At 36.5% G+C, this 12508-nt stretch overlaps 1 protein-coding gene across 3 annotated transcripts in view; it reads left to right on the top strand.

Moving 5' to 3' along the window:
* LOC125673370 (uncharacterized) overlaps nucleotides 1-12508 on the top strand; it is a 25750-nt gene extending 13242 nt beyond the window's left edge. For 2 of the 3 annotated variants that reach the window (XM_048909937.2, XM_048909935.2), the window contains exons 9-18: nucleotides 2162-3832; nucleotides 4096-4327; nucleotides 4469-4858; nucleotides 5181-5276; nucleotides 6114-6144; nucleotides 6387-6521; nucleotides 7056-7235; nucleotides 7366-7428; nucleotides 7800-8037; nucleotides 8127-12508. In XM_048909937.2, the coding sequence (XP_048765894.1) occupies nucleotides 2162-3832; nucleotides 4096-4327; nucleotides 4469-4858; nucleotides 5181-5276; nucleotides 6114-6144; nucleotides 6387-6521; nucleotides 7056-7235; nucleotides 7366-7428; nucleotides 7800-7996 (2995 nt within the window). In that variant the 3' untranslated portion in view covers nucleotides 7997-8037; nucleotides 8127-12508. Of the gene's footprint in view, nucleotides 1-2161; nucleotides 3833-4095; nucleotides 4328-4468; nucleotides 4859-5180; nucleotides 5277-6113; nucleotides 6145-6386; nucleotides 6522-7055; nucleotides 7236-7365; nucleotides 7429-7799; nucleotides 8038-8105 lie in introns of all 3 variants that reach the window. The other variant, XM_048909938.2, reaches the window with a different exon arrangement.

Below are 12508 nucleotides of genomic sequence, written 5' to 3'. Positions count from 1 at the left end.
CCGGAATAGATAATTGAACCCAAGCTCTTACAGATTGCAAAGCAAGCCCCATATCCACTAGCCTACATGATACCACATTGATTTCGAGAGTCACATATCTTAACTTGTGTCCGATTTTCTGAATCATTCAAGATATAGGGTTATTTATCATATGAAAGGCGAATGACTATGAGTTACCGTACCTATACTGGATTCCTAAACTACATAATAACCCTTACAAACAAAGATACATTGCTGGATCCAGTAAGTGCTCTACCAAGCCCCTATCTTTGCTCCTCACGAAAATGTTAACAGCTGTGAAGGAGAAACTTCAAACTTACTGTGCGACTACATATGCCAGAAGTGGTGTTAATCAAATGTGGATTCTAAAAAATTCTAAAGAACTTTTAGTAAACTTGAAATCACAGAATTTTTCCCAAATCAATAGCATTAAAACCTATTACTTTTCAACACTATACACGATCATTCCTTACGATAAATTAAAGACTAGACTTTTTGACATCATAGACAGTTGCTTCTTCAACAAGAACGGAAATATTCATATCTAGTGATCAGTCATTCAAAAACTTACTTTGTTAAACACCACTCTGATTCCACGCACAAATACTCTGAAGTTGAAATAAAAAATATGCTAGAGTTCCTCATTGACAATATCTTCGTGGTCTTTGGTGATCAGGTCTTCCAACAGTCTGTTGGAATTCCCATGGGCACGAATTGTGCTCCTTTGTTAGCTGACCTGTTTTTATATTCATATGAAGCAGAATTTATTCAAAAACTTCTACGTGAGAAGAAAAAATCTCTCGCTGTGACCTTCAATTCGACTTTTAGATATATCGATGACGTTTTGTCTATTAACAATGATAGCTTTCATTCATATGTCGATTTGATATATCCCTGTGAGCTCGAAATAAAGGACACCACAGAGTCGTCCACTTCTGCTTCATACTTGGATATTTTATTGAAAGTAGACATTAACGGCAAACTAACAACTCAACTGTATGACAAACGGGATGATTTCAGCTTCTCCATCGTCAACTTCCCACATTTATGTAGCAATATTCCATTATCACCTGCATATGGTGTTTATATATCTCAACTGATTCGATATGCAAGAGCTTGTTCTGGGTATAGTCAGTTTTTAAATCGAGGTAAGCTACTGACAAACAAGTTGATGGTACAGGGATTTCAACAGTCTCGATTGAAGTCAGCATTTTGCAAATTCTATGGTCGTTATAACGATCTAGTTCGTCAATACAACCTCGCATTGGGTCAAATGCTGTCTGACGTGTTTCATACCGATTGTTAAGCCGTTCTTGGCACACTGATTTTGACTGCGGATAACTCCGTTTACCTGATCAGGATATGGGGCTCACGGCGGGTGTGACCGGTCAACAGGGGATGCTTACTCCTCCTAGGCACCTGATTCCACCTCTGGTGTGTCCAGGGGTCCGTGTTTGCCCAACTATCTAATTTGTATTGCTTGTAGGAGTTATGAGATTGATCACTGTTCGTTATCTTCACCTTGCATAACGAACAGTGGTCAATCTCATAACTCCTATAAGCAATACAGAATAGAGATTTGGGCAAACACAGACTCCTAGATATACTGGGAGCAGGTACCTAGTAGGAGTAAGCATCTCCTGTCGACCGGTCACACCCACCATGTACAAATATACAAATAAATACAGAACACGGTTACATTTTCCCCTTCTAGATATTTAGCTGAAATATAACAATCTAACTACCATAGGAATACATAAAATACGCATACCCCATTCAGTAATTATCAACTTGATAGAAAGTATTTGAATTCGTACTTTCCTGCTAAACTTATAAACCTAGAAAGCAACGCTTTAGGCTCCGATTATTTACAAGGAATTTGATCTAGGATATAGAATTTCTGCTTCAGTGTTGAATTCATGATATTCCAAAATATGCACACAAATCCACGTTTGTAATGTCCACGTCGTAAGGGAGAATGCACAACTCACATTCGCTTGTTTGCAACGTATATGTAATGTAATACAGAATCCCCATAGTAAATTTCAATAGATCAAGAGTATGAAAAGCTTAACTCCCAAACCTCTAGAATCCGATATGTGCATTTATTTTGATATATTGTTTGTCCTCTGAAAATGACTTGCTTGGCCTTTTCTTTCAGGCAAGAAGACCAGACGTGGCATCTTGTTAAACGTTTCAATTGGTGGATGTTGATACGTATCCTTAGTTTTGCAATAATATTACAATGCCTCTTTCGTGATGTAGAGTTTTGCCCAGCTAAAGAATCTGCAGCAAAGTCAACCATCATAGGCGGAAAAAACAATAGGTGTTCGAAAAGAAAGATTCTTTTTAGACAAGTTATACGTCCAAAATATAGACGAATAGAAGATACCATCTTGCAAAGACCTAAATCGAAGACATTGCGTTTTTTCACTAGAAATGGAGATAAGCATATTAATACGTCATTTCTTAGTGAGAATAATACAGCAGAAAATTGTATGCATGTGAAAACAACATATATAATGAAATCAATACAACAGGAAAGCCAGAATATTTATGATAAACATTCAGACACGAGTATCTTCAAGACTAGATTCAACAATTGTACACGTTCAGAAATGCAATTCAGGACCGAGCATGGATACACATCTTGTGAGAAGACATTTCTCCGAAACTGTGGCAATACACATATAAAGAGAGAAACCTCAATGATATTATTGGGAGATCGACCTGATGAAGAGCAAACAACATTAAAAACTATCGGAGAAGAAATGCACCCGTGCGCTGATGATTATGAAAACACGTTTGACACACAAGAAGCTACATGCCCAATGGATCTAGGCATATCATCGAGACAAAACTCTGATATCAATGAAAATACCGACGAATTGGATTTTTCTATCTTGAGAGATACTTTCAACAATTGCGATGAATCAATTCCGCCTCCTGATGTCGAAGGAACTTATGATACATCGCATGAAATCCTAACTGATGAAATGCAATTTTCCTCAAGTGGTAAACACTCATTACTTCAAAGCGATATCTCGAAAACGTTCTCGTCTTCGGTTACCAGTTTTGATGGGAAAATGTCGTTAGATAAAGATATTGAAACTACTTCGTGTAGTGATATTCTTAGAAATTCAGATTTGAGCAACATTGAAGTGTACGGTTGTTCGTTTTCTACACGAAGAGATGTAACAACAGTGAAAAATTTTGGTAGTCCTATTGAAAGTCCGTCATTCGAAATTCACAATGACAAAAGGGAAATTACAAATGAGGAATTCAAAGAAAAGAAATCACACCAGAATTTTTATTCCTTGATAAAAAAAACTGTGGTAAAATATTTTGATTTAAGGCTGAGAAGGAGAATTCGTCGAAACAAGAGTAAAGTGAAAAGAAGAATAAGAAGGTTCTGTCTGCGATGGAAAAAACCAAAGAAGGTCAATCATGAATCAATTCAATGTTGTCCTTTCCTTAATGTAGGAAATACAGAGGACTGCAATCAACCTCAAACAACAGTATCCTCTCATCCAATAGACGAGGAGTATCTACACTCTCATACGCCTCCGGAGTCTGTCGGATCATTGAGTTCCCTTTTCAATGATATCTCTTTTCAGTCAGCCCATGACGATGATAGATACCGTTACGAATGGTTTCGATTAGCGTCTCTTTGTCACTTTGACTCCGATTCCGTTCATGCTATCATCCTTGCCAGAAATGGTTGGTACGGTAGAGAAAATGGAAATGAAACCGTTTGCTATAGCTGTCACATGGTTCGAGATTCCTGGGAGAGTGGTGATGACCCACGGACCTTCCACGACTCCAACTGCAGGTTTTATTAAAATTGTTTCATTCATAATAGTTTTTGTTCGCCATGGTGATACACAAGATATCTTAGTAATTCGATGTTGGTATTAATTGCTAGATATGTTTGATTTTTTTTTCTATACATGTACTGATGAGTTTAGATGAATTCAATGTAGTACATGTTGCATTTAGTTTCCATTTGTATGAATAAAAAGGTGAAAATAAAGAGCATTTATCAATCTCATAATTTCTATAAGAATAAATTGCTAAAATCAGTTTTATTTGCAGATTCCTTAGTGACGAATTTAACAATGTGCCCATACCACGCAATTGTGATCAGAACAGAATTCATGTCGACCATTCACGCCCTATCACAGGCAGAGACACACTTCAAAGTGACGGACAACGTTATAGACTTCCTCAAAACAATGTCACAACAGATGAGAGGCAAGAATCGAGTAATATGTCAAGTCAACTCTCAAGTATCTCAAGTAATTCGTCCAGTATCTACCGCATGCAGGTTTGTGTTACATAATGATAAAATTCACACAGTTTAGAAATGATCATAATGTGGTGTAGATTGACCAGTATTCCACTACATTTTCAATCTGCATTGTGATGATTCTTGTTAGATTATATTTGCATCTTGTAAACATTGCAGTATGGAAGGCAGGACATTTCTGAAAGACCAATAGACAACAGTCAAAGAGCAACGAGAACAGAGAATGGGACCCCTTCAGATAGAGGGAATCAAACTGACTTAGGTTCTCGTGCAACACAAGCTGCAGCTCCCAGCAATGACACTGCTCATTCTCCACTGGAGGCTTTAATGAGGGATCCCATGGGTATCAATTTTGAACGCCCCAAATACCCGTCCTACGCCATTCTGGCTATTCGGATCAGTTCCTATACTGATTGGCCGACGACCATGACGCAGACACCACGTGACATGTCTCTAGCTGGGTTCTTCTATGCTGGTTACGGAGACTATACACGGTGTTTCTTCTGTGGAGGGGGACTGAGGAACTGGGAGGCAGGCGACGATCCATGGGTATTTAAAGGAATAAACAACATTATCTGAGATACGTTTGCATGTCTGAAATATGAAAACCGAATCACTTAACTCTAATTAAATGGAAGTCCAATGTTGTTTTGTGATTTTTAAATACGAATTATGCATTTCTTCCTGAAACCCGACTGTGGATAACAGTTCTTTCTAGTTTTTTTTGTTGATATAGATATTATACGCCTTGGCGAGAATTTGTGAAGTGAACCAAAGGTTTTGGAACCAGTTGCTAGTGAGCTAAAGATGTTAGATAATAAAGGATTTTGTTGTTCGTTCATGCAATTATACGTAATGCCTTCTTTTTCAGGTCGAACACGCTCGTTGGTTCAGCAAATGTGCATTTGTAAGACAAAACCGTGGACAACAGTTCATCGACCTTGTCCTCCAGAGAATGAGAGAAATAGTAAGTTAATATTCAGATAAAAGACTTATTTTCATCCAAACTTAAACCATTCCAGTAATTGATACATAGGAAGTTTTACGTGCAACTAACTATCCTCAGATATAGTCCGAAAAATACAAAAAAGAAAACAGACAGTGATCAATCTCATCAATCAAAAAAATCGTTATTACGCCAAACATAAATTCGTAAGTGGTGAGGTGCTTAGGACAAAAAAGCATTTTCCTGCTGGATAATGATTCTCACCGATAATGATCAGGTAAATGGAGTAATCCATAATCAAAATCAATCGGTGAGAAAGGACGAAAAAATTGCATGAGACGCGTAAAACAGTAGTTGACATAATGATCAGTTGTATATATAAATGAGATCGCTACGCTCCTAGACGGAGCCAGCTTACAGTAAGATCAGGGATCATTGTTTGTCCTTCTCTTAAGTTTGCATTTCCATGGTATTCATAAGATTCAACATTGTACGTTATCTGCACTTGTTCATCTAATACTTCATCTGTTCATCTGAGCTCATAGCGTGAGTGAACGGTAACCAATGGATGCATACTTCTTCTAGACACTTGATCCCATCTCTGGTGTGACCAGGAGTTCGTGTTTGCTGTATTCATTCTTTATAGGATTGATTAAATTAAGTGTTGTTTGTCATCTTCACTTTATATATATATATATATATATATATATATATACAGTATTAGTATAGAAAAACGCACGCACATACATACATACATACATACACACAGACACTGTTATCATCATCATCATATTTTTTATTCCAACAACACTCGGTACCTTAAAGTGGATATCATATGTGTTTGTTCAATTTACATAGGAACAACAACAAACAGAGCCGCAAGTAGCCGGTAAGTATGGTGATTTTGTTCAACCATTTTGAATATGAATGTGATACTTTATCCAATAGCAGGAAGGAGAATATTGAGGGGTTAAACACGTCAGTAGAAACAAAATACTACGCTTAGCTGCATATTCCTCTGACATTAATGGGAAAATAATTATTTGTCACACATGAAACATTACCTTATCAGACAATTAATCCAAATATCCGTTTAAATTAAAACTCTCCATATAAATGCATTCTCTGTAGGTCCTGTGGATGATCAACCCTCTAAGGAGGATAGAATCATGAATTCTGCCGCTGTGAGGAGCATCAAAGATATGGGGTACAACGATGAGACAATCAAGGCAGCCATTAGCGCTATCAAGAGTAGACTACCTAAAGGTAGATTGATATACGAATTTGGCTCCAGTTTTTGGCACTTTAGTTTTCCTTGTACCTCTTACAAGTTTATTGTCATTTCGAATTTCCAAAACGTCTGCTTGAGCATCACTGAAGAGACATTATTTGTCAATATGCGCATCTGGTGCATCAAAATTGGTACCGTATAAGTTTCACATACATGCGACGACTACAACCGATGTGCACTGTAGCTTGATTTTCCAAACAAACTGATAATATTTCTTTGGATGTTTGATACGAAATATTTGTTCTCGTCTACATTGTTTTCACGTGAAGTCTGAGAGATTAATTCTAGATCGTTTATCATTTTTGTTTTTTATTTATTTTAGTTTGTTCTTTACTAGTTTACCAACAGAAACAATTCAAAGTTTATTTCCTTGGACTAGAACATAAACAAAAACTTTGTTTACATGAAATTACAATCATACATCAACTGATACATTTTTAAGCTACGATATACCACTTAGATATTTTGTTGTCATTTATCGTAATTCATGATTCATGCATCGATTGTAGGAAAACACAAAGTTTCTGCCCATGAGATTTTGGAAGTAGTCTTCGAACTTATAGATAAAGATAGAACAGGGCCTTCAACTGAAATGAACTGGAGTAGACATGCCGAGAGAGCAACAACGACGGAAGATCAATTCCACAATACAAACATTACCGAAGAATCAAAGGACGGACCTCAGCAAAGTATCTCTTCATTCAAATCTTACCGTATTGTATTGTGCACCTGGCATGTACATTTAAATTTTGATTGATTGTCTTTAGTAAGATGTATTAGGGTTCACTGTTCATTTATTTAAATATATCCTGTGTGTAGGTGAAGTGGAGGAAGAGCAAGAGGAAACTGCTTCTCAACGTTTTAACAGTTTGACACTAAATGGTAATCACTAACTAGAGCACATGACATGAATGTTTTATACCGACATAGATTGAGGAACAAAAATACGTAAAACGAAAGTACAATAGTTCTGTCAAATACAGTGACAATACAAAATATATAATATGTGCTAGAAGTCCCAGTTTTTGTGGCTCCGGAAACATAATTTTATTTGTTTTGAAACTGAATGCTCGGGAACTCCCTCAATGATTGTCCTACTAGCCATATAAATGTGTGCAATCAGTTTTTGCGCTATGCAAAACACAACACAGTGTTTGATGTTTAGACAAAGAATTCTGTCTCTTTTGTCAATTGTATATTTTCTTTATCAAATACATGCAGCATATAACATTAGTATTGTTTGACATGAATAGATGTGGAGTCCCTGCAGCGTGAGAACACGAGTCTGAAGGACCAGATTCTGTGTAAGATCTGTATGGAGAAGAATGTGTCCATAGCCTTCCTGCCCTGTGGTCATCTGGCCTGCTGTGTGGACTGCGCTCCGGCCATGAGAAAATGTCCTATATGTAGGGAGTTCGTTAGGGGCACTGTCAAAACCTTTCTCGTGTAAGGCAGACGAGAATCGGCGTATCATTCTCTAAGGATATACAGGTAGGAGAAATATGTCAAACGGATTTACGTTTAAACACATAAAATTGTTTCTCTTTTCTTCTTATCAGAAAACATTTCTCTTAAAACAGGAAATCGTCAACGAGCACAGAAGTCTCACCCAGTGGAAAAATCAATGTGGCGAGCCACATTTGCTATAAAAGCTAAACGGAGAACAATATCTCCATCGCCCTCCTGTCATGCCATTTCATGTCCTGCTGTATGGACTGTTTCACTTCAACAGTCAACATTAGGCCGTTCGCACTAATTTTGGCTACGGATAACTCCGTTTACCTTATCAATATATAGGGCTCACGGCGGGTGTGACCCGTCGACAGGGCATGCTTACTCCTCCTAGGCACCTGATCTAACCTCTGGTATGTTCAGGGGTCCGTGTTGGTATTGCTTATAGGAGTTATAAGATTGATCACTGTTCGTTATCTTCACCTTTCAATATGTTGAAATTGCAGTGTATTTTTTATATCACATTTCAAGTTTGAATACCAAATAATTTAAATATATTCCTCAGTTTTCACATTTACATCTACTTCAAAAAAGTTAAATCAAGGATTCTAAATAAGTGACTCAAAGATAGATATGTATATATACTGTAACAAAGATGTAATGATTGTATATATTTAAAACTAGTAATTCATACATATATGTAAATCTTTGATGTTTGCTATGACCCATCGATGTCTTCATCCGGCGTTTCGAAATGGATTCGAGCATTGTTATATCTCTCGTCAAATCTCGCACTGAACAATATCAGGATTTGGTTTAGACTCATATTTAGTTGAAATAATGAATTAATGCATCTCGATGATTGATTGTGTATCAATGTTGGGAACAATGACTGCTCCATTTTAAAAGAACTGGGTTCATAAGAATCCCTTTGTACGGAGGTGACATTAGGATTTAAGTTCTGTTTCACAACAGTTTTATATGTAAAACTTATACGGTACCAATTTTGTTGCACCAGATGCGCATTTCGACAAATAATGTCTCTTCAGTGATGCTCAACCGAAATGTTTGAAATCCGAAATAACTATGAAGTATTAGAGCTAAATATAGCCAAAAACAGCGTGCCAAAAAAGTGAAGCCAAATTCGTTGAAATGCTTTGGATCCTTCCATATTGTTTTACAACCCTTTAGTGAATGTGTCACTTGTGTAGATATGTCACCGGCTATATGTCTACAGCTGTAGAGTGTGAGTCAACTCCGAGTACTCTCTTTAAAATTCCACAGATACCCGTCTTTCATTCAGCATTGCTTTGAATGTAGCTTTACTGTCATATGTTCATGGAAACGACATCAGTATTTCCAGTTTTACAGCACGAATACGGCAGTCTTACTTTTTGTGATAGATATTCAATGTATCACCTGCGTTACACTGTTAGGCTTTTACACCTTACAGTGTAGCACAGCAGGCAAGGGAAATGACGATTTAATGCTTTTACACCTTACAGTGTAGCACAGCAGACAAGGGAAATGACGATTTAATGCCTTTACACCTTACAGTGTAGCACAGCAGGCAAGGGAAATGACGATTTAATGCTTTGAGGAAATTGCTACACTGTTGCCCCAATCTGTCACAATTACATGCCGTACACAATAAGCTGTTCAACAATTACGTGTACGTATATACACATGTAACAATCTGTTCGACAATTACATGTACATACATAACAAGTTGTTCCACAACCACGTGCACGTACATGTATATAACAAGCTGTTCCAAAATTACACGCATGTACATAATAAGCTGTTCCACAATTGCATGCACACACCAAGATGTTCCACAATTGCATGCACGTATATACACATGTAACAATATGTTCGACAAATACATGTACATACATAACAAGTTGTTCCACAATTACATGCACGTACATAATAAGCTGTTCCACAATTACATGCACGTACATAATAAGCTGTTCCACATTGGGTCAAGGTCCTTATACATATGTTCCTTGGCGATCCATTGACGGAACAGCCTAAACATCCGACGAGAGATTGTTGGAAGACCTATTTCTAAAATATGCCAGATTTTTAAGTGTGTACTACAATTTTTTTCCAATATATATGGACTTCTCTTTTATAGAGCATGTATGGTATTTAAGGGTCAATACATTGTACTGGTTCGTAGATTTGTATCCAGTCTTCGATTTGATATTTCATATACAGTAAATCACACATTATTGGCTTGAAAATCATTTATGTGTAATTTCGTGAGATTTGTCATTCACTAGAATTATTTCTCATGAGTAAACTCTTAAATATATATGCCTTGCTATAAATAATGTCTTTTTGCATCCTCGCAAAATGAAGGTATCGCGAATAAATGGCAATGAATGGATGAAGAACACATACTATGTAGACGTGTTTGTATTGATGTAACTCATTGTTCAGGAGAAATCCACTGTTTATTTAGACCAAACTTGTGGGTGTTTGAAGTCTTACACGATTAAATACGTACATACAACTTCACCTGATGACTGTTGGATGTACCTTAAGAATGTCTACATGTTTAATTTGATTTACTATCAATGACATACATTTTATATTTGTTGTGTATGAAATTCTGGAAGACCGACTTGTACTCGGACTGTTTGATCCTAATATTCGAATATTTGTTTCATTCGAAACGTCTAGGCTAGTATCTCTAATTTATCAGGAATTCGAGTTATGTATGATTTTTCAATGTTAAATCGAACGCCAATTGTTCTTCAAAAAACTTTTTCTAGGTTCAGTTTTGGCCTACTACCGTCTCAATAATGCACATGTTTGTTCCTGTTTCGCTAGCACTGTACATGTAAATTTGAATTTATGTGTTGTTTGTTATATTTTATGATGGTCTGCTGCATTATTTGCAAGCACTTACATGATAGTTTGTTTCATATACCCTGTGAATGTGATGCTACATTCATATTCTTATCCTATCTGTGCATCCGTTGGTTATGTGCAATTTGTTATATTCCTTCATTGTTATTATCAACCTATTCTTGATGTTTATTGTCGGAAAAATTATTATATTATTTCATATTGTTATTAAACTCCGTTTACCTGATCAGGATATGGGGCTCACGGCGGATGTGACCGGTCAACAGCGGATGCCTACTCCTCCTAGGCACCTGATTCCACCTCTGGTGTGTCCAGAGGTCTGTGTTTGCCCAACTATCTATTTTGTATTGCTTGTACGAGTTATGAGATTGATCACTGTTCGTTATCTTCACCTTGCATTCAAAGGGACATGATGAAATATTATTATTTTTGTTCTACTAATTATACATTGTGCATCACTTTACACTGTATTTCCTTTATTGTTTATGCATTACGTGGTATATCACGTATGTGGAATCGATACTTCACCAGACCTTACGTTATATATACCATTGTTATTATGTATATATTGTGTATTTATCAATGCAAAAGTATACTTCATCACCGGAACGTGTATCCGCCAGACGTGCTTTTGTAAACACCCATAGCGTCCATCACGAGATACGAATACTAGATAAAGTGTTAAGTGTACATCATTTATCTAGTTCACTTGCTTGATTGGTGAGTGATTTTATTACTAATAGTAATTTTGCATGGTTCGCATTAGTGTCTATTTATGTTACTTTTTTCATCAATTACTTGAAAGCATACAATGTTAGTTGGGATAAAATATCCTCGGATTCCCGTGTAATTCTCACCAATGGTGCCAGGGGTCCATTGGATTGAATGTATTTTATTATTATCATTATTTTGGTATTTATGTATCTATGAATTATTTGACGATGGTGTAGTTTTGTAGTGCAGACTGTCCAGTAGGGGCCCTGCTATACTAGGTTTGTTGCGGCGAGGTGACGATGGTGCATTCTTACTGTATTGTCTTCACTAATAATTCATGTCTTGACGAATGGAAGTGTTTTCCCAAATATTCACAATTTCTATTGTTTATATAGTGATTTTGTGCTTTGCACATTTACTACGTACTGTTGAGGGTGTATTTCTATTTGCAAAGCCTTGTATTCGATTTACAGATCCAACACTTGTCCGGAAATGTATTGTTTTATTGTTCTCGTATTCTATGTATTTGATTGGTTTTTGACGAAGTGTTTTTACAGATATTATTTTTAGATCAGTTGTGTTTGTAAAGATTACAATTTAACATACTGTATAATTCAACTATCACAATAATGATTAAGAACAGGACTTTCAGATGGCTTCATGCCGTTTTTAATTGCCCAGACACGGTTGTTCTGAAAGAGAAAACATTTTCACCCAGTCTTAATAAGACTCACTCGCAACGAGTGTGAAAGGGGGCAAAAATAATACGGGGCAAATATTTCCGTCTATACGGTATTTAATATGTCATGAATTGTGTTTCATATATGTGTGCTGTATATTTTGTATATACTACAAACACAAGGTAATAGCTGTACATATATCCACGAGTCTTACAATTAAAATTGCATGATCAAGA

Source organism: Ostrea edulis, chromosome 3 (genome assembly GCF_947568905.1).
Source record: "Ostrea edulis chromosome 3, xbOstEdul1.1, whole genome shotgun sequence".
NCBI lineage: Eukaryota > Metazoa > Mollusca > Bivalvia > Ostreida > Ostreidae > Ostrea > Ostrea edulis.
This window is presented reverse-complemented; position numbering and strand designations above follow the sequence as displayed.